Raw genomic sequence first — 27,224 nt, forward strand, 5'->3', positions numbered from 1 at the left:
TAAATGCAACAAATCGTATTCAATTAAATATTATCACCATTTTCGCTTAATTATTATCGTTTTTTAATATAAGCGCGCTCCCTCTAATTTCGATTAGAAAAATACATTCGTATGTACACATCTCGCTTTCAAACCATCTTTGAACGCTTACTACGGAGCCTTAAACATTACAAATCCAAAATTAAATAGGTTATCGAAAGATATACAATAATACAATGTTTCAATAGTTCAACTTCAGTCATTCAAGCTAAACTGTCAGTAGGTAATGGTCAGTAACAATCCACTCGATTCGTAAAGCAGGGTACTCACCAAGAGTGTAGCACCGTGTAACGTAACTGATACTGTATCAATCTGCAAGTGGGTACGGCTCGTCCACGGTAACCGCGTATCCAGCTACGAGCTCCCGGATCCGCCTTTAGTGCTCGCAGTGTGATCGCAGTGAATCCGCCGTCGGCGGCTCGCTGCGATCACACTGCGCTCCACCCGCGAGCGGCTCGCAGTAGGCTCGCGCCTACGTACTCACTTGATACAGTATCAGTTACGTTACACGGCTAGATGAGTACCCTGCTTAAGAGGGTATGCTATTCTGTGCATTATACCCAAAGTCCAAGGCAGGCGGGACTGAATGCTCATGCGCGAAATTCTAACGCATTCATAAGTATAGGTACCTATGTATTTCGACTCGCTCCATGCGTGCGTCGTCTCGTTGTGGGTGTTAGGTTAAGTCTCTGAGAACGTAAATAATTCCATAGACTGCTCCTGCTGTATATACATATATGTAAGTAGGTAAGTGTAATTAAATATGTTTGCTTACCATATTTTTGTCTGCAGAGAGACCAGCTGCTACATATCCCGGGCTCTCGGTTCCCTTCAATTCAAATGTGTAAATGTCACCTAATATAAAACAAATATAAATATTAAAAGGCGTAATAATTTAGAGATGAGTTTCTGGATTTACCAAATGGGATCAAATAAGAAGCTCGATGATTCGAGGCTTTACATCGAACCCTGGTACTCTTCATAGAAAAGTACCAATTGAGGTGATTTGGTCATGCACTAAGAATGCAAGAAGACCGACTTCCATTGAAAATACTAAGGAAGACATCCAGTGAGGCAAAGTTGTCAAAAGCAACTAGTGTTCAGTACTAAAACATACAATGTTCCGCCACCTCACTAAATATGTTTGTCCCAACTCTTTTGTATTTATATTAATACAAAAGGTTTTAACTTAACACCTCATTTTAGTATTTGAGTAGAAACTCACTAGCGCAGAATAGGGATACTTAGGGCGCTGCGTCGTGGCGATGTGTTCCTGAACTGAATAGAACAAGGGGAAGAACATGAGATTTAAATGTCTCCAGTTATTTTGTTTTAGAACAGTTTTTTTGTATTTCTTCAGCATTAACTATGCAATTTTTAAGTGTAAGTAAGAAAGTTAAGTCCTCAAGCAATATTTTCCACTTACGTATTAGGAGATTTTCAAATATTGTCAGGTTATTCGTAACCTGGCAATGTTAGTCTTTCTTTTAAAAAAATAGAAATACACGGTGGTGTCTGGCGGTAAAGTGCACAAACATTAGGAGGTGATTCTACATGATTTTAGAAGTAAAAGAGATAGATTATTCTTTTCAAAAAAAAAATTTTTCCCAAAAAAATATTTTTTTGTGGAAGCATATTTATTTTTCATTGAAAAATTCTTAGGTTAGGTTTATTGATTGTGAATGCTGAGGTGCAAATTTATGGTATTTGAGAATAACCTGATTAGTGTGAAACAGTATATTAATAATATGTACCTAGGTTAAGATCTTTTGGCATTTTTCGACAAATCTAACCATTATGATTGTTCACATTCCATCACATGATCATGGTGTTTAGGGCATTTTCAAATTAAATACAGTTTTCAGGATTTTATCAATTGAAAATAAATTTTACGCTCTAGTACCGGTGCGCTAAAACTATTGTCAGTCTATTTACTACGGCGCGACAAATATATGTAATGTGTTCGGGTATTTCCACCTCGCCAAAGAGTTCCAAGGCTTTGATTGGCACCGCTCATGTTTCAGAGAAATTTCAATACAATGGTCAACATTCGCGCTCTGCGTTTGTAGATAATTGATGTTCCCAGACGACATTTCTCAGTGAGCGTTATGGAATCCGCTCGCACCACATGACTTATGAAATGGAGTAGAGTGCTCCCACTTATTTTTATATTTTTACAGAACAGAAGTTACACCATATTTTTACAGAACAGAAATTATCAAAAAATGCATTTATGTATCAGATTATTACCAAACTACGCCGAAGTATTAAGTAGAATTATAAAAAGTTGTATAAAAAAATAGTTAACCTTGTACTAAGACAGATACAGCAGCAACGCAGTTCTGGTTGGCCAGGCAAGTGGCAGTTGAACCAAAGCACAGCTTAATAGTTCCACATCCCTCGTAGAAAGGATCGTTCTTCACCTGCAAAAACAACAAAACTTATTGATTCCTTCACTAACAAACATTACACTATATAATCTAGTGAAAGATGCAAATTAATATATATATATAAGGACCCATCCAAATTTAGACAGGTGGTGTTTATAAGAAAATACAGTCAACTGATATGATTGAACTAAAGTAAAAAGGTTGCATGCAGCAATAACAAGCTGAGATATTGTCGCAGGTAATATATTGTTGTTTTTTACGTAAGACACTCTTTTTACCTGACGATATTTGAATTCCTCCAACTACCATCATTAAATGCGGAAAATGTGGCTTGAGAAATTATGGAGGACTAAGATCGCAGATGATTGAAAGCCCCCTCGGCTACCAACCGGTGTACTAATCTTTACGTTCTTTGGTATTAACTTTGTAATGTCATCCTCTCACGATCTAGTACTCCTTAGTACGCCAGCTGACACAATTTTGTCTTATAATGTGTTTAAATATTTTAAAAAATCGCATGTAGAATGATAGTGTTATTATAATTTTTTATGAAATGAAATTTGCTTTATGCTTTGCAGATGTATTTTTTTTATTGGCCAAGCCCTAAAGGCAACTACAAAATTAGAATCCTTTAACACAGTGCTCCGCAACCGGTGTGCCGTGGCACACTGGTGTGCCGTGAGCCGGACACAGGTGTGCCGCGGTCAAATTCAATGTATTTGACATTTTACAATATTTCATTATGTATTTAATACACAATGATAAAATATTTTTCATAATATTGTCTATTTTTCATTGTCTGCAGTTACTGTTAAAAGACGTATTCACAATATATTAGAAACACTGATTAGAAAACTGTTATTGACTGAAAAATTTGCGCTTCAGATCAACAAAACAACCGATATTCAAAATAAAGCACAGTTGATGGCTATTGTACTTTTCGTTGACGAGGACTTTATTAAAGAACATAATTTATTTTGTAAGGAGGTTCCAGAGCGAACTACCGGTGAAGAATTTTTTCAAGTAACCGATGATTTCTTCAAAATATATAAAATTAAATGGAGCAATTGCATTGCTGTTTGCAAGGATGGCGCTGCGGCAATGACGGGTAGTAAAAAGGGTTTTGTCTCTTATGTAAAACAAAAAAATCCAACATTACAATTTACACACTGCTGCATACATCGAGAAGCATTGATGGTCAAAAATTTACCAGAGGAACTTTTGAACACGATGAATGAATGCATTAAAATCGTAAACATAATTAAATCAAGAGCCCTAAACTCGCGAATCTTTGCAACACTCTGTGCAGAAATGGGAGCCGAATATGAATCTTTATTGTTTTATACTGAAATTCGTTGGCTACCCCGAGGCAAAGTTTTGGCTAGATTGTTTGAGCTTCGTCACGAGGTGTGTGAGTTTCTTTTACATCAAAACATGCCCAAACTATATCAGATATCAGTACCTCGATGATAATTACTGGATAGCCAAACTTGCATACATGGCTGATATATTCGAGCATTTGAATGATCTTAATAACGAACTATGACAGAAAGAGTTGCAAAAAGGATATTTGGAAATTTACCAAAGGATCAACTTAGATCAACATAGTACAATTAAAAACAAACAATTAACTGTGGATCTGGCCCAACAACATTTAAGTATGCTTTAGCAGAAATTTGGTCAGTATTTTTATTCCATTAATACGGAACAATACGATTGGATTCGAAATCCTTTTGCAACCAATGCAATAAATTCTACGGAAGCAATGCTTCTGCAAATCCGAGTGGAATTTACAGATTTAAATAATGACATGACATTAAAACTTCACTTCTCCGAAGATCAATTAGATGTTTTCTGGATTTACGTTAAAAAAGAATATCCTCACATTTCCGTCAAAGCATTCTTAACATTACTTCCATTTTCAACGACATATTTATGTAAGCAAAGTTTTTCAACGCTTGTATTAATTAAAAATGATAAGCGGTCATGCTTAAAAGGTCTTGACCAAGAATTTCGGGTTGCGCTGTCAAAAATCGAGCCGAATATAAAACTTTTGTGTTCATTGAAACAAGCGCAGGTTAATTTAACAATTAATCGCTCATTCATTTATTATTATTTTATAATAATTATGAAGATTGCGTAAAAATAAATATGTTATAGTTATATGTATGTATGTATAGTTTTCAAATAAAAAACAAGAAATTATTGTAAAATTTGTGTATCAATTTAATATTTATATATTTTAGCTTTAGGTGTGCCGCGGAATTCTAGGAAGAAATTTGGTGTGTCGTAGGTGAGAAAAGGTTGCGGAGCACTGCTTTAACATTCACTAAATTTGAAATATAATAATTATGTAGTGCAATATTATCTGGTGATGATCATAATAAGTTTGCTTAAAAGCAAAGCAGATAAGTGCTCTATAAAGGGAACATTAAGCTAAAGTGGTTGTTTTTATAAAGTGTGATACAATTATTATTATTATTTTATTTTTTAATAAGGCCAAGTATTAAAGTGATTTATTTTTGGGGTGTCATGCCATGTTGTGCTACCTCCTTCTTTAGCCAACGTTTTGGACAGCACTACAGTGTCCAAAATAAGGGCAGATGAGTCACACATGTAATGATGGACCCATGGATCACTATAGTGCAAAATTATTCTTAAACATTAGGTTGAAGTGATTACGTGACTTGACAAAGCGCAAACAACATTTTTATTAAATTAATATTTTGTTATTCATCAGGGTTTCTTGTGTAAAGTTAAGACATTAATTTTGCTCGGCCAAATGTTAAACTTTACAATACAAAAATAAAATAAAATACAATATATATTATAAAGGCCTATCCAAATTTAGACAGATTAACACACCCCCTTATTAACACACTTCGGCCAGGTAAGGTAGTTCTACCCGTTCGGTCGATTTATGCTTAACGCCGGGAAGGGTAGTTATACCTTTTGCGCCGGCCTCATTTCAATGGCGGAAAAGATGGAATTATTCAATGTTTTTATATGAATATTATAAACCAATCTATTTGTACATGTCCCAACTATATTGTACATAATTATTGAATTGTAATGCAAGTCTTTTTTTTATTTTTCCAATAAGAGGTGTTATTTTGATATTCAATCGTAAAAGATCAATGGTTTCGTTGCTTGTGTGGCACGTAGCGCCGTCTTGTTGAAAGTAAACGTTGTCCAGATTAATACCATCCAATTCCGGCCATAAAAAATCATTAATCATCTCTCGATAGCGCAATCCATTCACCGTAACTGTTGCTCCAGCCTCATTTTCGAAAAAGTAAGGTCCAATGACTCCGCCGGACCATAAACCGCACCAAACAGTCACACGTTGAGGATAGAGAGGCTTTTCAACAATAACTCTTGGGTTTTCCGAGTCCCAGATGCGACAATTTTGCTTGTTGAAGAAGCCACCAAGGTGGAAATGGGCCTCATCACTCAAGATGATTTGCATTTGATTCACTCAAGTGAATTTTAATAATTTCAATGCGTTGTTGAAGCGTGTATCGTTCCATTTTTATTAATGGCGTAGTTTATTATTTTTACTTGTCAAATATCAAAAAATAACTGCTTCAAAAGTAACATCTACCGAAATAGCGGGCTATTCAAAATAACACCTCTTATTGGAAAACCCTGTATATCTCCATGCCTTTCGTTTACATCGTATTTCAAATATTGATTGTGTGTCTGTATTGAATGTAATCACAGGTATATCGATGTCATGCAGCTAACAGAGGATGATGTGCATGAATAAACAAGTGTTATGCGTTGTTATCTAATTATACAGCATTTAATTGTCAATCATTTACCGACAGCCAGTGGGATCGTAAAGCAATCTGTAATAAAGGATTGCACTGAATGTTTGTATTGTTACGAGAAGAATATTTTATGCATCAATTATATTTCTGCAATAATTAGTAAAATACAATATAATTTTATATAATCCTTTTTAATAATAAATAAACACTTCTTCAAATTTTGCAATTTCATTTTGTGGCACCATTTTATTAATAAAATAACACACCCCCCCCCCACACTACTTCCTTTTCTAGCCACACCTGTCTCTATATACTTGACAATTTAGTTTTTAGTACATTAATTGTCCTGATGAAGAGAACATCGTTCTCGAAACATGTTGACTTTATATAAAAAATAAAGATTATCGTGGTAAAAACAAAGCGTTTTAATTATTTTATTAATATATAAACATATTAACTGACATAATATAAACAAATAATAGAAGTCTGGCGCATCTATTACATATACAGCAAAAGAATTTTTGGTTTTTGACTTTATGACTTTTTGACAGAAGCAAATACAATTGAAATAAAACTGCAACCTTTTGGTGAATTTTTTATATAAACAATCCTAAGTCCTAACTTGGGATTGCAGCGATTATGGATATTTACAGAAACTATAAATACTGTTAAAAAAGTTTGGAAGCATCATACTAAAAATGTGTAATTTTTATATTTTCATTCATAATTATTGATTTTAAAAACGATCTAAAACTGCACATTCCGAAACAGTTCCGAATGGCTACACCATCACTATGACATAGAAAATGCAACTGGCTGGAAAAACAACTGGCTCCAGCATTACCCAATGTCGTGGCGTCAATGCCGCCATATTCACAAATAAAATCGAATGTGTCATTTCGGCGGCAAACTGAAAATGACACATTTTAAATCGTAATAGAAAATTTATTCGTCAACATAAAAATAAAATAAATAAATCATTATTGACAATTATACCACAGTCTCAGGATATAACTCAGTTATAAATAGATTGCACACACTTGGGAACTTTTATGCTAAAATCGCAGACACTTTTAATATTCCCCTTGTAAAGTATAAAGCTGCACTAATAACACATTTTAAGGTTAAACGCAACGCTCGTTGTATTCTACGTGTTCACAGATGGCGTTAATTAATTAATTTTGTTTAAATATGCTTTCGCAAGGTATTGCTTTACAATATTAAGACATATCATTTGTTTGCGCCCGTATATACGCAATATGAATATGAATCAATAGTTTTGTTCGTTTAAAGACTTAATTCTTTCGAGAAAGGCACACAAATACAATATTCTACCGATTATTCAATCCAATATTGTATTTGTATGCCTTTCTCGATAGAATTGAGTTTTTATATGGACAAAACTATTTATTCATATTCATATTGCGTATATGAGGGCGCCAACAAATAATTTGTCTTAATACTGTAAAGCAATACCTTGCAAAAGCGTATTTAAACAAAATTAATTAATTAATGCCATCTGTGAACACGTAGAATACAACGAGCGTTGCGTTTAACCTTAACGCCACTTATTTTAATGAGGTCACTACATAACAGGCTATTGTCATTGCTTCTTTCTTTACTGTTATTTCATTTGTTATGTTTTAACTTAATTTAATTCTTTAATTTTTCTCATCAAAATTTAATACTGCACTATGTATATGTAAAAAAATAAAATAAAAACTTTGTGTATAAATGGCACTTGTGCCGTAAATTCTAAATAAATAAATAAATTTTAACAATTTTTTTCAAGACTAAATAACAAAAAAAAAAACTAAAAACCCTATTAGGGTATGTTGCGAGGCTGAAGGGATTTGGAAAGGGAAAAAGGGTGGTTGGGAAGTACCTGGCTATTGACAGATCTGATCAACGAACATGGCTTAAATTTCTAATGCTTTGTTTCTATTTTGAATGGTGGTCTTTTCCCAGGGCGATACTGAGAGTATTTACCACTCTGGCCTAATCCACATGCTCACTATTGCTCTTGTTTTTATTACTTGCTGTTGGCTCTGTTTGTTGGATTAGGTTAAGGGATGCAAACGCAATGCAATTATGCAGAAACTTGCAGTTATATTTTCAATTATATTGTGCTTTTATCTAAAAGTAAAGTAGGTACTATTTTAAATTTTAACCTACGTAAATATATGTAGAAAAAGATGTGCTGCAGTACTACAGCTATCTATCTCTCTCTCTCTCACCAAATGTAGCTTGCTGACTGCCAACGTACATATGTGCATCACATTTAAAAGGCATATAGTGAAACTTTACATAAGTGCAAAACTTAATCACACAACAAAATAAACTTTAAATCTATTCACTCAATTAAAACATATTGCTTTAATTTAATACTAAAGTAATTACCTTATGATGACTATCTCCCTGTAACAAACAATATAAAAATGTCACACGCATTTAGAATATCTAAAGAATAAATTCATACACATTTTCTGCTTTATAGTTAAGATTACAGAAAAAGCTTGTTACAGATTGAACATTTTAAGAAAATCCTAAACAAATTTAAAAGAAAAGTGATGTCATCAATTTACATAGAACCTTTCGATTCCTAGGCTCCAGACAAGTTAATCAAATTCAAGAAAGAATTTCGAACAATCAATTTTAATCTGAGATAAGGTTTAATTGCCCTTATTCTGGGCACACCGCACGCCCACAACATACTTCTATCGGTTTATCTTTCAGTGGCAGTATTTAACCTGTACATTCAAGTAGGTGTATTACTTGTGTTCTCGACATGTTGCTCGCCAAACTGAGATCTTGAACCTTGATAAGTTCAAGGCAGGAGATGCAGAGAAAAATCACCAATGCGTTGGAGTGATCATATTTCTCCACGCAGGACACAACAGGACTGTGAGGAGTGGAGGAGCCTTGGAAAATAGGAAAATCCACCAGGGAAATTGAAGTAAGTGACATGATCCTCAGCAATTAGGAAACGACTAAGAAGATTAGTTGTATTTATTCAGCTTACCGGTGCGGCTTCCGTAGTCCTAACGAAGGTAGGTTCGGTTCTAGCGGGCCGCACGGTGGGTGTCGTGTCTGGGGGTGGTGTGGATGTGATTTCAGTCTCGCGCGTTACCACTTCTACCAGGGTGGAGCCAATGCCAACCCAGAACTGGCCGTATTTCTCAGCTACTGTCGCTCTGGAAAAATCGTAGTCGTTTGTAAATATGTGATAATGATAATGAAAATACATAAAACCAATGAACTCAACAAGGACAAAGAAACTACATTATAACTGCAATAAAACCAATAAAGAAGTGATATCGAATTTGACTATCGGGGGGGTCACTTTGAATTTTTGACATTTTAAAGGTCCCTTTGTGGTTCTTCTTCTTTGTATGGTGGAGGTGAGTTGATGTTGGTTCAAGTGTGATGCTAAAGTTATCCAGCCAAACGATGGCATCGGAGTCCCTTGATTCAGTAAAGAAGTGCATTAGGGAAACTAGTGAAGGGGCATTCTTCCGCGATGTGTTATGGTAATTGCATTACACAATTCTTAGTCTTTTAGGCCCCATTTGCGCATCATATATATAGGCGACTGTGACTGCACCGCTAGTGGTTTGGTGGGGTCCAAGTCTTCCGAGGAAGAGAGAATCCTGGCAGTATAATAGTTCGTTCCACAATGGTCTTGGTTAAATGCCGATTTTCAGCCCATCAAATTGCAAACTAATGCGCGTGAGCAGTTATCAAGTATAACACAGAATGACCATTTTAACCCCACCTTTTAGATTTTCAGCCCATCAAATTGCAAACTAATGCGCGTGAGCAGTTATCAAGTATAACACAGAATGACCATTTTAACCCCACCTTTTAGATTTTCAGCCCATCAAATTGCAAACTAATGCGCGTCAGCAGTTATCAAGTATAACACAGAATGACCATTTTAACCCCACCTTTTAGATTTTCAGCCCATCAAATTGCAAACTAATGCGCGTGAGCAGTTATCAAGTATAACACAGAATGACCATTTTAACCCCACCTTTTAGATTTTCAGCCCATCAAATTGCAAACTAATGCGCGTCAGCAGTTATCAAGTATAACACAGAATGACCATTTTAACCCCACCTTTTAGATTTTCAGCCCATCAAATTGCAAACTAATGCGCGTGAGCAGTTATCAAGTATAACACAGAATGACCATTTTAACCCCACCTTTTAGATTTTCAGCCCATCAAATTGCAAACTAATGCGCGTGAGCAGTTATCAAGTATAACACAGAATGACCATTTTAACCCCACCTTTTAGATTTTCAGCCCATCAAATTGCAAACTAATGCGCGTCAGCAGTTATCAAGTATAACACAGAATGACCATTTTAACCCCACCTTTTAGATTTTCAGCCCATCAAATTGCAAACTAATGCGCGTGAGCAGTTATCAAGTATAACACAGAATGACCATTTTAACCCCACCTTTTAGATTTTCAGCCCATCAAATTGCAAACTAATGCGCGTGAGCAGTTATCAAGTATAACACAGAATGACCATTTTAACCCCACCTTTTAGATTTTCAGCCCATCAAATTGCAAACTAATGCGCGTCAGCAGTTATCAAGTATAACACAGAATGACCATTTTAACCCCACCTTTTAGATTTTCAGCCCATCAAATTGCAAACTAATGCGCGTGAGCAGTTATCAAGTATAACACAGAATGACCATTTTAACCCCACCTTTTAGATTTTCAGCCCATCAAATTGCAAACTAATGCGCGTGAGCAGTTATCAAGTATAACACAGAATGACCATTTTAACCCCACCTTTTAGATTTTCAGCCCATCAAATTGCAAACTAATGCGCGTCAGCAGTTATCAAGTATAACACAGAATGACCATTTTAACCCCACCTTTTAGATTTTCAGCCCATCAAATTGCAAACTAATGCGCGTCAGCAGTTATCAAGTATAACACAGAATGACCATTTTAACCCCACCTTTTAGATTTTCAGCCCATCAAATTGCAAACTAATGCGCGTGAGCAGTTATCAAGTATAACACAGAATGACCATTTTAACCCCACCTTTTAGATTTTCAGCCCATCAAATTGCAAACTAATGCGCGTGAGCAGTTATCAAGTATAACACAGAATGACCATTTTAACCCCACCTTTTAGATTTTCAGCCCATCAAATTGCAAACTAATGCGCGTGAGCAGTTATCAAGTATAACACAGAATGACCATTTTAACCCCACCTTTTAGATTTTCAGCCCATCAAATTGCAAACTAATGCGCGTGAGCAGTTATCAAGTATAACACAGAATGACCATTTTAACCCCACCTTTTAGATTTTCAGCCCATCAAATTGCAAACTAATGCGCGTGAGCAGTTATCAAGTATAACACAGAATGACCATTTTAACCCCACCTTTTAGATTTTCAGCCCATCAAATTGCAAACTAATGCGCGTCAGCAGTTATCAAGTATAACACAGAATGACCATTTTAACCCCACCTTTTAGATTTTCAGCCCATCAAATTGCAAACTAATGCGCGTGAGCAGTTATCAAGTATAACACAGAATGACCATTTTAACCCCACCTTTTAGATTTTCAGCCCATCAAATTGCAAACTAATGCGCGTGAGCAGTTATCAAGTATAACACAGAATGACCATTTTAACCCCACCTTTTAGATTTTCAGCCCATCAAATTGCAAACTAATGCGCGTCAGCAGTTATCAAGTATAACACAGAATGACCATTTTAACCCCACCTTTTAGATTTTCAGCCCATCAAATTGCAAACTAATGCGCGTGAGCAGTTATCAAGTATAACACAGAATGACCATTTTAACCCCACCTTTTAGATTTTCAGCCCATCAAATTGCAAACTAATGCGCGTGAGCAGTTATCAAGTATAACACAGAATGACCATTTTAACCCCACCTTTTAGATTTTCAGCCCATCAAATTGCAAACTAATGCGCGTGAGCAGTTATCAAGTATAACACAGAATGACCATTTTAACCCCACCTTTTAGATTTTCAGCCCATCAAATTGCAAACTAATGCGCGTGAGCAGTTATCAAGTATAACACAGAATGACCATTTTAACCCCACCTTTTAGATTTTCAGCCCATCAAATTGCAAACTAATGCGCGTCAGCAGTTATCAAGTATAACACAGAATGACCATTTTAACCCCACCTTTTAGATTTTCAGCCCATCAAATTGCAAACTAATGCGCGTGAGCAGTTATCAAGTATAACACAGAATGACCATTTTAACCCCACCTTTTAGATGACATTCGTAAAAAGGCTTTTTTATACATAGATCTCAAGATTATCATAATCAAAACTTTGTAACTGACTTGATGTTGACTGCCCCCAGGAAATCTGACGGAGCTGTCCATGTAAACACCAGGTTGGATTTGGCCGCAGGGGATGTGTGGGTGGCTGAATCCCCCTCTGCGCTACACTGGATTATCTTCGTAAGACCTGCAGGTAAGGTTGCCCATGTTCCCAAGATCTTGCTGTTTTCCTAGAAGATTATTTCAATGTTCCAATAAATTATGTTAGAAAAAAAATTATAATAACGTTTTTACTCTATGGTGTAATTCTGAGTTCACAAGAGGACAATACAGAAGACAGGACAATACTGTCATGTCCCAGTTCTGTGTACATCCTCGACCATGCAAGACAGGACAATGGGACAATATAATAATTCAACCGGAGTTCAAACGCTGCGAAAGTGGATACACGCCATACAAGTTCCGAGCGACTTATTGAAAAATATTATTACTTTTATACCTAGATGTATTGGAATTGCTGGAGAACAAACTAATTAATAAAATGAAAAAACTTTGGATAAGGAATTGGAAACAGCACAGCTTTTCACTGGGATAGTCTGTAATGATCCTCAAAGAATTAGAAGAGGAAAAGCCTCAGGAGTATAAATTGTGCATGAGAATGCCGCTTGATATAGTCTCCACCACGTTTTCTCTGCACTCTTTGTCCTATAAGTTTCACCATAAAATCGATTCACCATAAGCAGCTGTGTTCGCTATATATGGGTAAAATTTAGTAATCTCATGGTGTAGTATAATTGTAGTGGAATAATGGTGGTAACAGTCAAAATTAGACTTGTTGCATAGTTAAAAAGAACCTCATGAATTGTAAAGATACAAATAAATGTATATATTAGTTAATAAAAACATGATTGAAGATATGGATGAATTAATAAAGACAGAATGAAGCCTTGAATGATAAAAGACTCGAGTGAAAAAAGACAGGATGAAGAGTGAAAAAAAAGCATGAGCGAATGAAAACATGAATTAACAAATTAATACAAGAATGAAGACACAAAAGAAAGAACAGAGACATGAATGAATGAAAGAATGAGTGAATGAATATATGAATTAATGAAGAAAAGAATGAATTAATAAAAACATGAATCAATGAAGACATGAATGGAGACATGAATTAATGAAGACATGAATGAATGAATTAAGACACGAATGAATGAATGAAGATATGAAATAATGAATTAAGAAATTAATAAATGAGTGATAGTAACCTGCACACTCCTGGCTTGCAGGAAGAAGCCCCCTATGGCCACGCTGGTGGGGCTGAACAGGGTGACGTTGAGGCGCCCCCCTTGGTGCACCTGCGGGGCCCAGGGTCGCACCATGTATGGGGCCACGCTCGTCTGCGGCTGAATGTTGTTGTGGAGTGGAAGCATTTTCTCACACGCCTGGAAATATAACATTAAAAAAATGCTAAAATTCATTTACATACTCTCAGTATCGCCCTGGTGAAAGATCACCATTCAGAATCTAAATATTGCTTAAAATTACTTAACCCTTAAATGCATACTGTTGCAAAACTGCAACATACTGTTCAAACCACCTTTAACTCTTTGGTGTATACTTAATACATGCCGTTTTAGAATTATCAAGTTCACGGTAATATATTTTATCGAGTGGCATCACCTCTTTTTTCTTTCGCGAATGTCAAATGTCACTTTTTCTTTAACAAAGTGAAGATTCTCGAAAATTGGTTGGAGGTTAGAATTACAGTTTTGTTTTGCTGTTATTATTTTGATTTTCTTAGGTAAGTAGATACAATAATACAATACTTATATGTAATAACTCGTATTTTTCCGGTATAATTATTAGTTTTGAGAATTTTTTTTAGTTTTTTTATTTTTTTTTTCATACGTAAATTGTTCATATTATTTTTTATTAAATACATGGTGTTGTAAAACTGCAACAATTTTTTTTTAATCAAATATCATTAAAAAATTACAAAAATATAAAATTCTTTATATTTCCTTGCATTTGCATGTAAATATCTACAAAATATTTTTTTTTCCAGAAAAATAAATAAATCAGGCATTTAAGGGTTAAACCGCGTTTCTCAACTTCTCAACTCGCCTTCTCCATCTTCTTTCCTTCCCCACTCCCTTCAACCTTACAACATACCCCAAATGGTGATGCCAATGTGTCGATTCGGTAGTATAACTTTTTTAATTTGAGTTTTCGTTTTCAAGTAAATCGAGTTTGAAATTGGATTTTTAGATCAATTTAAAAAAAAAAAAACAAATTCGATAATACCAGCTGTTTAGGGCCTGTTCAGACACGGCGATAACCGCGCGATTGATAAAATCGTGCGGTTTGAACCGCAAAAATGTTGACTGTTCAAACATCGGCGGTTAGTTAGCGATTAGCGATCAGTTTCAAGATGGAAGTCGAAGAGGAACTAGCGTGTCTGTGGCTGCTCCAGAAAAAAATAAAGAAAAGAAGGAAAAGGCAGTATTGGGTGCATCCAATATTAAGGGATCGACTGACACATGGCCAATTCGTAACGCTATATTCCAATTTAAGAATGTTTGAGAGGAAATTTTTTGACTATTTAAGAATGTCAATAAAATCTTTTGATGAACTAATTAAACTAATCAGGGAAGATATTTTGAGCTCTGAAACACATATGAGGGCAAGCGTGTCACCAGAAGAAAAACTCGTAGTAACTTTGAGGTAAGATATTTATTTATTGTTCATTAAAATCAGCACATATATTTTCTATTATTGTAGAAGACTGCGAGGCAGTACTATATTGAGATGATGGCGATGGTGACCCAGGCGGAATAACAGCAGAAGTTGATCCATTTGTAGTAAAATATCCTTGCGGAGTTGTATACTGTTGATTTTGCCAATACGATGTATTAGGTGAGCACTGATGCGAACAGACGGTGGTAAAGCTTGTCCTTTTTGTATAACTTGAAGCAATTCAATTTTGGTCGCTAAACGTCGATTTTCTGGTACTTTTTTCAGTTCTTTGTATAACGATAAACAAAAAAGTTTATCGTCATCTTGTCTGGAAATATTATTTTCTTGAAGTCCTTTTTCAAAACTTTGTCGTGACTCAATGCTTTTTTCAATTAAATCACTTATTCGTTCTTCTGGTATATTTCTTTTCTTTCGTTTAGGGGGACCTACTTCAGTGGCTTCGGTTGCATTGGCGTTTAATTGATGTGTCTTATTATTGTCTTCGTCTATTATTACATTTGACTGTTCATTCATACTATTAGTAGTTTCATCGTTGTCTACACTCTTCTGCAGGAAAGAAAGCCTTGAAAAATACATATATTGGGCTCCTTTACGAGCACCTGAACCGGAAGGAGTTGTTTTCAGTTTTTTGTATTCTTTATTGTAACAATCCCGTATGTTTTTCCATTTTTTTTGGAGTGTTGTACCTGAAAATAATGTCATTATTAATTTTCTTGTTTTAGGTATCTTGGTACGGGTTGTTCATTTGGAGAATTAAGCTACAACTATCGCCTTGGAAAATCTACGATTACAGGAATTGTCCGTGAAGTGTGTAAATCGTTGTGGAAAAAGTTGGTTAGTAAAGTTATGGCCGAACCAACCGAAGATTTCCGGAAGAGAATAGCTCAAGAGTTTGAGAGATATGCGAATTTTCCAAATTGCATTGGTGCTATAGACGGCAAGCATATCCGAGTTATAAAACCTGTCGATTCGGGATCATTGTATCATAACTACAAACATTTCTTTTCTATAGTGCTCTTAGCAGTTTGCGATGCCAATTATTGCTTTACTTATGTTGACATTGGGGCTTATGGCAAAAGCAGTGATTCCGCAATATTCAAAAATTCTTTATTTTATAAACGACTGATAGAAAAATCATTAAATATACCACAACCTAAACCAATATCTAATGTAGATTCAACACCACTGCCTTATGTCATAGTTGGAGATGAAGCCTTCGGTTTATCAGAAAATTTAATGCGACCATATGCAGGCAAATGTTTATCACATGAAAAAAGGATTTTTAACTATAGGTTATCGAGAGCCCGACGTAACATTGAGTGCACTTTTGGTATTTTGGCTAACAAATGGCGTATCTTTCATAGGCCTATAAATGTGAAAATAGACTTTGCCAAAGACATAATAAAAGCCTGTTGCGTTCTACACAACTATGTGAGGAGTAGAGATGGTATAAAATATAAAGATACTTTATATACTGCACCAATGACTAGTCTCAATACCTTGCATGCAGGAAGAGGGGCACCGTCATCTTTAAATATCAGAGATAAATTCGCTCATTACTTCGTGAACTAAGGGAGTGTTTCATGGCAAGATTCAAAAATATAATAATTTCAATAAATTTTTCTTACCTAAAATAGCCTTTTTTTCCAACGTGTCTTCACCATTTCCAAATATTTCCACCAACTCTTGCCATACTCGGTTCTTTGCAATTTTATCCGAATAATCCGCACACTGAAGATTCCATATTACAGGTCTTTTCTCCACTTCATCAATAAATAACTCTGTGTCGAAGCGATCCATAGCTAGCTCAGGCGTGCTCTCGTTGTGACGTGTTGATCGCGCGGTGCCCGCAACGCTACTGAACGCTGAGGAAGATCTCCATAGTAATAAAACCGCGTGGGCGCCGCACGATTCTATTTTCTAGCGGTTGAGTTGCGGTAATCGCGAAGTTGGACTAACCGCGCGATTATGTCTGAATGATTATATAAATACCTGCGTAAATAAGACCCACGCGGTTCCCGCGCGATTCTCAAACCGCGCGGTTCCCGCCGTGTCTGAACTAGCACTTAATGTACTATTTTAAAATGCGTCGAAGCGTAGACTCTGCCCCAAGAGTTGTTTAACCCTATAGTTGCGGAAAATTTTTAAATAGAGTCTTTTTTTAAATAATCGAAATACTCTAATCGAAGAAAAAAAGTTATGTTCTACGCGTGATGTAGGTTCACCACTTTCCCGCTTGTATTTCGAGTTTCCGGATATTGCGTACTACATATTTATTTAGTAATACCTTGGGAGGTGCCCCGGATCCATACTGCTCCGTGTAATGTGCCGATAGGACCACCAGCGCCAGTAACACTGCCAGCCGGTCTAGAGACCCGCCTATTCTCCCCATGTTGGGCGACGTAGGTCACACCTGGAACAAATAGTACTAACATTAGTCATAAATACAATATTGAAATATTATACTGGAAATACTAACATAATCAATTACAAAGTGGCCGATAAATAATCCAATGATAGGGCATATTCAAAATCTTAACTAAAATACAGAAAATGATCGGTAGGATAAAACCATAAAACAAACAAAAAATTCTCTCTCCAGCATCGAGCAATTATTTCTTGTGTTGATTTTGTACATTAACCCCACACAGGATGCCTTAAGAAAATAATTTCCCTCAGGGTCTACGTCATCTTTTGGGATGCTGTGTGGATGGTCTTTTTTAAGGAAATGAAGGAGAGGAAATTCTGGGAAGGTAAAAGGGTTGGGTAGGAATCTAGGGATCGATGGACATATGAATATATCCCTCCCACTGCGGCGCAAGGCGATGGGTCGAGAGACCAGTTGGAGAAGTCAAAGGATCTCCCCAAGCCAACCACAACCAATCCACGGTGAGAAAGCCAAGGTAAATGTCTAAATGAAATTTTTAGCTTCACTAAACTTAAATACAAAATATATATTTTTGCGAACAGTTTGAAAAACATCATCTCTTTGAAAAAATAACTAAACAATTATCAACAAATAGTTTATAAATATGTAAGTACATAAGGTGGACTTAAATTGGAGCCCTGGGGTACTCCAGAATGCACCAAAACATATCAAAATGCACCATTGCGTTTATTCAGATGGAAAATGGAATGGAAAACGTATTGCAAAGCATTTTTATTTTATATTAATTTATGTGAGAGCATGAAGCCTGTCAAATATGGCAAGCGATACGCTGAAATAGGCCAAGCCATGATGCGTATAGCGTAATGTGTCGCCTACCTGAACGAAACATAAAAAAGCAATTACGAGTATAGCAAATCTTCTCACATAGCACAGTATGCTGACATAATAAAACGCAATGCTAATGAATAGGTTTTGCCGCAAATCTAGATCACACGTAATATTATTTAATGGCAACTAATGATTTATCATCTCAGTATGTGTGCGTGTTTATACCAGGGGCGTGCCGTGTCAACCTTGATTTCCAGAATAAAAGTAACAAATTTGCATTACATTGTATTACTGCGCCCTTATGGTGATTTTTTTCACGAAAATGGTCCTACAAAAATATCCTAAATACTACTTACTAGATTAGGATTGTGGAGTAAAGAGTTGGTAACTTAAAATATGCTAAAAGTTGCACTCCATTGAGAAGTTGAGTCCTGATCGCAAAATTTTTTTATTCTGTTTCTTTTTCTTTTCAATTTTTTTTAACGTTATTCATATTTTTTCATAATTAATATTACAATGGAGCATAAAGTTTGAATAAGTATTTTTTAAATTTATTGAAAAGGGTTAAACATAAAGCAGATAAAAACATCACAGCCAAACGTTAAAAAACTTGCTCTAAAAAATCTCGAAAACAGACAAAAAAACACGGTACGCCACTGCATTGTACCTACATATTATTATCATAAGTATGTTAGATTGAGTAACGTCAAGATGTAACGTGTTGATAGTCAGTCACATGGGGAACAATGGTAAGGTCTGGTAAAACAAAAAATAATAATAATCAAAGTTTCTCCATAACTGTAAAATGAAATTAAAATATACCGTGAACCCGTGAATCTAACTGAGAGTGAAAAGGTTGACGAATCTATAGATCCCAAAATCGCGATGGACTTGCCATAAATACAGAAATACTGCCAGATGACAGGACACCAATAATCATGACCAAGTGGAGAATCTAACTGAGCGTGAAAAGGTTAAGGAACCTATAGATCCCAAAAACCGCAATGGACTGGTCAGTTGCCATCAACACAGAAATACTGCCAGATGACAGGACACCAATAATCATGACCAAGTAGAGAATCTAACTGAGCGTGAAAAGGTTGACGAATCTATAGATCCCAAAAACCGCAATGGACTGGTCAGTTGCCATAAACACAGAAATGCTGCCAGATGACAGGACACCAATAATTAATCATGACCAAGTGGAGAATCTAACTGAGCGTTAAACGGGTGACGAATCTATAGATCCCAAAAACTGCGATGGACTGGTCAGTTGCCAGAAACACAGAAATACTGCCAGACGACTGGACACCAATAATCATGACCGATTGGGCAACCCATTGGAAACGATCCAGAAGCAGGCGTTAGATAACATACCATTAAAAATTGCTAAGATGTCGTAAAAAAAAAAATTAAAGAACCAATCATATAACTAAAATCGCGACTAAAACTTACGTGAATCGAATGATTTATGTGAATCAATCAAATTTATGTCAATCAATCAATCACATTTATGTCAATCAATCAAATTTATGTCAATCAATCAAATTTATACGCAATAAAATTTACGGCAATTAATCAAATCGACGTCAATCACTCACATTTAGGTCCATCAAATAAATTGACGTCAATCAACCATTTTGACAATCAAATTGGTGACAATATTTACGAAAATCAACCAAAATACGTCAATCAACCAAATTTACATCAATCAATCACATGTTCGTCAATCAATCAAATATGCGTGAGTTAATCACATTTGCGTCACTCATAATATTAACGTGAATAAATATATTTACGCGAATCAATAAAATGTAAGTCAACCAATCAAATTGACGCGAATCAATCAAATCGGCTTCCGGACTATTTATAATACTATTTGAAATTTTCAAACATAACTTTTTAGTTCAGAAATTGACACACCGCTCGCTTTAAGGTCGTTTTAATTATCGCTGGCCGACAACTACTGTGAGGTCAAGCCGACGTACATAATTATTATAAGCGGACTTCGTTGGATAAAATCTCCTTCTTGTAAATGTAACACTCGTGTAGACTGTTCGCGTGGTTTCAAGAAATAAGGTCACTTTAAGTCAACTCTAAGGTCACAGTGAACACATTACGTCATGCCACAGAAAAATGTTAAGGATGGCAATTAATAAACAAGTTTCTTAAATTGCGAATAATTTGACTGGAATTCAATTAATATTAAAGTTGAAGACGTATGTGCATTTATTGGGAATTAATCAGCAACGTCATGTTCAGAGAGTAGGTAATACTATAAAACAAACATTTCAGTTTTGTCAAAAGCGATCAAAATAGCTGCCTGAAAAAGTACACTTTTTGTACACAAAAAATTAGTTAAATTTATGGTGTTTCAGACTCTTGTGAATGTTTTTTGAGGAATAGACAATTATGCCTTACCAATAATTACAATCGGAAAACAATCATTTTAAGCCAAAAAAATATTGTTTGGGTACCTATTTTAAGGAATCCCTCAATTTACTTTGAAACGGTTGATTTAGAAACTAAACTACTTACTTGAAATGTTTCGCAGAATCGATTAAGCGATCAATTAATGCCCCATATTTCGGATTGAAAAGCGAATTTAGACATGAAAAAATTTAAAATATCTATAAAAGAGTCTCCCTATAAGAGAGATGATTCTTCTCAATACGCTGCGATTTTAAATCCCTGGAATACACATATGAATGTAAATATGACAATAATGTAGGCAGCAGGTTCCTGCGTGGCACTATATTGTCAATCGTCCCCAAATAGGTACTCTACATGGAGAAAAATTAACTGTTAAAAAAAAGTGACAGCATGCTAACTTCTTGATAAAATATTAATCATTCAGAATATATCGATAACAAGTATTTTTTAATAGATATCATTGGATATCATTTAATTGATTTCATGACGGAATGCTACAATATAAGTATGCCAGTATCAATATCAATATTTGCAAGAACACAATATGTTCCGCCGTCCTCATTAGACATTTGACCGATAATTTAGGCCAACAGGCCTAATTTTAACCGGAAAACAAATAATGTGTCCAGATTTTTAATAAATTAATATTATTTCATACCAGTATGTTTTCTCCGTTTAACTGCATGTAAGCAACGTTGCTAGTCTATTAAATTTTGACAAAAGTTAGAAGTAATAATTGTTTAATTTAAAAAAAAATAACAATTTCGGATACTAGAAAATTGTACAGGTATCTACATTTTATATGATTAAACTGATTAATTAGCCCACATTCGATGGACGTACTATTATTTGGTAAACAATTTAAGATGTTTCTAATAATTAAAATCAGTCGCATAAAAACAATGAATTTAAAAACAAAAATAATTACATGTATGCAGAATAGGATAGACGAAAGGGTAATTAATTAATGTCTTATAAACGCTGGAATGACCAATGAGACGATGACCAATTATATGTAAACCAATATCTATTTATTGACAAGTAGGAGAAAAATATTGCATGTTAGCAAAACCTCAAAAATTTATTCATTTTTAATAAAACATCTTAAGGCGATGCCATGCGTAGTAATGCAAAATCATGTGTTTTTGGTTTGAAAATTCGGTCGCCTAGAAATGTTTCAGTTGCTTTAATTAAATACTGCGAGTAGAATACATCTTGGCCTTTAAAATAATCAAGTATTTTTTAGATAAGTCTTTTTATAAGCCCAGAAAAAAAATAATGTAAAGGCATATGAAAACTGCTTTAAAGTTCAAAATCTCCTACTTACGAACCCATTTTCGGTTATGATTTTATTGTATAATGTGGAAAATGAAGTTATTTATAAAATGATCTAAAAAAAAATATTTATGCCTGCACATCCACAAAATAAAATAAAAGGCACTTTTGGGCATGTTTTTTTTTCTTGCATAAATCAAAACAGGCGGATGGTGTTAAGCGGGAATTTAAAACTTATCGCCATCTACGTAAGGGTTGTTATTGATAGCGGCTCAATTTAAAATATTACACGACGTAGTGCATCGCCTTAAAATGTTTTAGTTAATTAAAATATTTTTTTAAATGTTCCCATACAAGTTACGAGGCTGATTTGACTCAATTTCCCGGCCTTGTAATCTAGGAGGTTTTGATGTTAGGAGGCGAGTAACAAATCTGTTTTTTTATAGCAACTAGCAATTTTGTTATGAATATACGTAAATACTAAATGCAATACATTCACAGGCGAGTAGAAAAATAATGGCCTATCGTAGTGCAAACATGGACAATGGACAACAGAAACGCATCATTTACTTTGAAAACAGTATTTAAGGTTGTTCCAAGTCAGAAGAGACAAGGTAATACATTAGGAACGTGGGATTTTAATTCTATTATATATTAATAAACGACATTAATATACATTATATTCAATCAGAATTATAATAATATAAAGCATAGCATAAAATAAAAATAAAAATAGGTATATACATGGAGAAAAATTAGTGAATATCGCTAATTTATTAAGAATCTCTTCAAATTCTTGGTAATCCGGTTAAAAACGGGATTGCAGACCCTTAACCAATCACTTAATATCCCGAAAGACTTTTAGTAAAATACAAATATATATTATAACGATGCAGGAACACGTGTCCTTAAAAAAAATTACATTTTCGCATTTCGTCATTATACAGGGTGCTAAGGGACGTACTTGACTTATTTTAATGGTAGGTACATCTACACCTACACCTAATTGTCCGAAGTACGTTTGAAAAAAAATTGTCATTGAGATAGTTAAGTTTCTTTTGACAAATTGTATAAAACCTTATTTTAAATTTACACAAAAAATTACATAAAAATATTATATTGTTTAAAGTAGGTATATCATAAGTAGGTACATAATTACAAATTTTGATTTTGTTTTATTAAATAAGGGAAAATTAGAAACAAAGGAACTTTTTGGAAGCGAGTTATATTAACTGTTCACAGAGCTACTAGTTTAAAATGGAAATTATACCTAAAAATATATATAGGTAAATCTATCTGCCTAAAGCCAATAAGGTCAGTAGGTAGGTACTTATATCTACGCAGACACACAAAAGTTAAAATCAATAAAAGCCATTGACCAGTGAACAAGGTGACAAATAAAATAGCTACCTATTTTAAGAAAATAGACTTGGAATAAATTTTAAAATCATCAGCAAACCATGTCAAATTTCCGCGTAAAATCGGATTACTACAATTAATTGTACCTACCATAAAATATATTTTCTTGGTAAAACATTAAAACCCAAGGAGTCTAGGGGAAATTCGTCGATCGCAATCGCTGAATTATTTATACGACCCTCACTACTTTTTCGGAGGGTCATTCTAAAAAATAGTACGTAATAAGATGTAATCATAATTTCTCTTGGATTCGTGAGAATGTTTTGAAATTCTGTGGGAATTTATCCATCATACACGCTAACAAGTAACTAAGTTCAAATAGTCATTCAAACAACAGAAGAATCCACAAACATGATCTCTGTGTCAGAGTGGTAGGTACTCTCAGTATCGCCGTGGTCTCTAAATCTGAGCATTAATGTCTATGTTCCGGATGATTATCTCCGTCCCCGACAGCATAGATGCCGGTGGGTGAGCCATTTTGTTGTTATTTATTTATTTATGTATTATTTATTTATTGGACAATTTGTATAGCGCCGCTTTTGTGAGATATCACCTCAGGGGCGCTCTACAGTTGATGAAGGTATTACAAAAAATATAAATATTACAAAAATAAAGTGAAGTTAAGTTAAGTAAAATGAAGAACAGGAACAGGTGACATGAAGATAGAAGATGGAGACTGCAGCAAGAATCCTAGGTGGTGAAGAAACTGGACCAGCTGCTGCAGCGAGAGAGTCCACCAACAGTGCCAGCACGAGATTCGTCATCCGTCCAGGTATGTGTCTGCTGCTAATAAAGAACTGACACCATATCCTCACATAGATAGCAGACCTTGGCAGCACCGCTGTGACGTTGTATATTATGTTCTTAAAATCCGTATAAAATCCCGGCTGGGCGAAACATAAATACAAAAATAAAATACACAAAATATCGGATATTTGCGTATCCCTGTGGGAGAAGGGCCTTAGTGGTTCACGCTTCACAGCATTATTTGAACATGGAAAATTTTGCTTGATTCACACAGACTGCTGCCATTTGTATGTAACCTCTGATAGAAAAGAGCGCCTTTCTTTAAGTCTGCAACCATCGTCGTTAAATTATCCCCCTAAGAACTTTTAAAATGCGCCTCGCCCCAGTTTGGGGTTAAACGTGAAAATGGCAGTAGGTTATGTTCCCCTTTTATTAAGGTGAACAATTCATGAAAGGAAGTTGACAGGAAGTCAGTACCTACCTACCTACGTAACTATAGGGTTTTTTTAGGTTAGGGCTTACAACCTTTTGGTAGAAGAAAATTATTGCGTGAAAGAAAGTAATATTTTATGGAGAAATTTCGGAGGTTCTACGGTGAAATTTTTTCCGCATTTACTTTCAATCGAGAGGTGGCGTGTTGAATAATTAAGAAATAAATAGAAAAAAATATAGCAGGTATATTCACACGACAGCGGAATGTCAAAACTGTTAGTATCACCCTGTAAAGATACAAACACACTGTATGCAAAGTTGTTGTTTTAAATTACTCATATTTAAGAATGTGAGAATGAGTTTTGTTAAGTAACCAGATCTGAATAAGACGATCTCCGTGAACCTCGACAACGAATTCAGAGGTCTCGAATAGTTTCAGCATCGCACTGGTAAAACACTACCATTCAGAATCAAAACATTGTTGCTTGAAATGATCACGTGTTTCCCAACCGTCCTATTCCTTGACTTCTTCATTTCGCCACTATTTCCAGTATCTCGCCAAATGATCTAAGAATTGAATCACCCTACACAGGAACTGGAGTCGACAACCTCGCCAAATGTCGATCGGGTAGGATCGGCATTAATTTTATGTTAACTGCTGTAATGTTATCCGATTCCAGAGAAATGCGTATATCTTCGCGTGTGGTACGTGATTGCCACCAAAAGTTGATAGAATGTATTGTCATCAACCACGAGTCTATCTATTGAGTTTCAGCTCGATCGGATGTCGGGAAGTGGGTTAATTTCCACTTCCAAGATTTGCATTCATTCACTGCCGAAAAAAAAATTTATTCAAATAAATGTATTTAAAAATGTTATAATGACAACATAATATAAGTCATAAAAGAAGCCACGATAATAATATGTACAAAATAGAAAATATACATATTTATAATTCCTGTATAATCGATATTTGATTAGAATGTTCCCTGATCCCGATTTCCCTATGCAGTTCAGTAACCCTAGTACTGTATTGATCACGCCGCCATGGTAACAATCTGATCACAAACCGTGAGGCTAGCCATTTGCATGTGGCGCTTGGAATGGTGGAAAAATGCAAGCCTATAAAAAGCTAATAGACAAGTAAGTCCAATTAGAATGTGAACGACCCCTAATTTTACAGTCTATATTTGTCATCGGTCATTGCCATGAAGGGCGAGCGTGAGGTGACATTGTTGCTAATTGGTGACATGCAATGATTGCAGAAGTCAGTGCTTTGATTGCAACGGAATAGATAAAGGGAGGGTGCATTTATAAAGCGTGTATCACGCGTTTCCGTGAATCTTTAGGGGTTGATTATTCATTCAATAAAAATCTAAAAAAATATTTATTTAAAATTAAGGGCACAAATGAAATTTAGATACATTATAGTTATTAACAGTCATAGTACAATATATAGAGAGAAGAAGGAAAAGAAAAAAATAGTTTATGTAAGTAAACAAGACAAAAGAAAAAACCGCCTTTGAGGTTATTTTTCGCAAAAACGGCGACATACAAATCATCCGAATATTATAATTATTATGAATATACCATTAGTACAAAGTTAATGAAACAAATGAAGAATTTTTCTAATTAAAAAAATTTTGTAGGTGTATTCGTGAAAACCGTAGAAGAAACCGTCAAATCTCTCATAATTACCAATAGATTTTTAATACCACTAAATTACCGCTCTCATAAGATTTTTAATTAGTTTTACGAAATTGTAAAAAAATCTTTTTTTCATAGTCAAATACTATATCGAAAATTTTTCATTTTGTACCTTGAAGGGTTTTTCCGAATCACAGTCGATTTGTATATTTATAATCAATAAGCGATAAAATCCCAATTACTATAACGCACTCTCTATAAAAAGGACCGTTAAAAAACGAATACATCAAATTCAACAATAGCATACATGTATTCAATAGTTTATTCACACTAAAATCCTCAATAAACTTACAAAAAGTTCCTGTTTACATGAATTTGCTATTTTCATCAAAGAATTTCAAACTATCAATCAATTTCAGTTGATTCACGCCTTTATATTTTTTTATATAACGGTAGCCATTTATTTGAACCAACTTATATTTACAATAGTAATTATTAAATTTTATTTTTCTAAGGCTAAGTCCATCATTGCACAAGCGACATTTTCCACCTTTAATTATGGAAATAGTAGGAAATCAAATGTTGTCATTTTATTCGTAATTCGGGAATGTTTGTCTTTATTTTAAAAAGAAAAAGAAAATAAATAAATTATCGTTAACAAGTTGGGAAGTAAGTAAGGTCGGGAAATCATCAAACAAACATGAAGATGGGGAAACCGACAAACATAGTCAACAGGCATGAAGATCAGGAAATCAACAAACATGAAAAATAAAAAACAATAAACATGAAAATGAGGTCGACTACCGTGA

General features: G+C 34.8%; 2 protein-coding genes and 1 long non-coding RNA gene across 3 annotated transcripts in view; all 3 read right to left on the bottom strand.

Annotated features, from left to right (window-relative positions):
• The window catches only part of LOC149411987 (uncharacterized), a 143,402-nt gene that overhangs the window by 16,825 nt on the left and 99,353 nt on the right, over positions 1-27,224 (bottom strand). The gene's annotated exons all lie outside the window — the stretch shown is intronic.
• LOC149411986 (ferric reductase 1-like) overlaps positions 1-27,224 on the bottom strand; it is a 114,490-nt gene that overhangs the window by 16,825 nt on the left and 70,441 nt on the right. Inside the window, exons 3-8 of the mRNA XM_089646467.1 lie at positions 17,533-17,658; positions 13,754-13,930; positions 12,549-12,718; positions 9,225-9,396; positions 2,348-2,462; positions 815-894 (exon numbers count right to left, since the gene is read on the bottom strand). Coding sequence (XP_089502593.1) covers positions 815-894; positions 2,348-2,462; positions 9,225-9,396; positions 12,549-12,718; positions 13,754-13,930; positions 17,533-17,637 — 819 coding nt within the window. The 5' untranslated portion in view covers positions 17,638-17,658. The remainder of the gene's footprint in view (positions 1-814; positions 895-2,347; positions 2,463-9,224; positions 9,397-12,548; positions 12,719-13,753; positions 13,931-17,532; positions 17,659-27,224) is intronic.
• Positions 15,261-17,045, bottom strand: LOC149411988 (uncharacterized). The gene is made up of 2 exons (XM_089646236.1): positions 16,874-17,045; positions 15,261-15,931 (listed from the first exon to the last, which is right to left on the bottom strand). Exons 1-2 carry the CDS (start codon positions 17,043-17,045, stop codon positions 15,261-15,263), a joined length of 843 nt encoding a protein of 280 aa, XP_089502362.1.

The sequence above is a fragment of the Hesperophylax consimilis genome, chromosome 24 (assembly GCF_061612785.1).
Source record: "Hesperophylax consimilis isolate HC1 chromosome 24, BYU_Hcon_1.0, whole genome shotgun sequence".
Classification (NCBI taxonomy): domain Eukaryota; kingdom Metazoa; phylum Arthropoda; class Insecta; order Trichoptera; family Limnephilidae; genus Hesperophylax; species Hesperophylax consimilis.

Coding starts and splice junctions, on each gene's coding strand:
- LOC149411988 (XM_089646236.1), bottom strand. CDS start 17,045: ATGGATCGCTTCGACACAGAGTTATTTATTGATGAAGTGGAGAAAAGA. Junction 15,932..16,873: donor GGAAAAAAAGGCTATTTTAG/GTAAGAAAAATT, acceptor CATTATTTTCAG/GTACAACACTCCAAAAAAAA.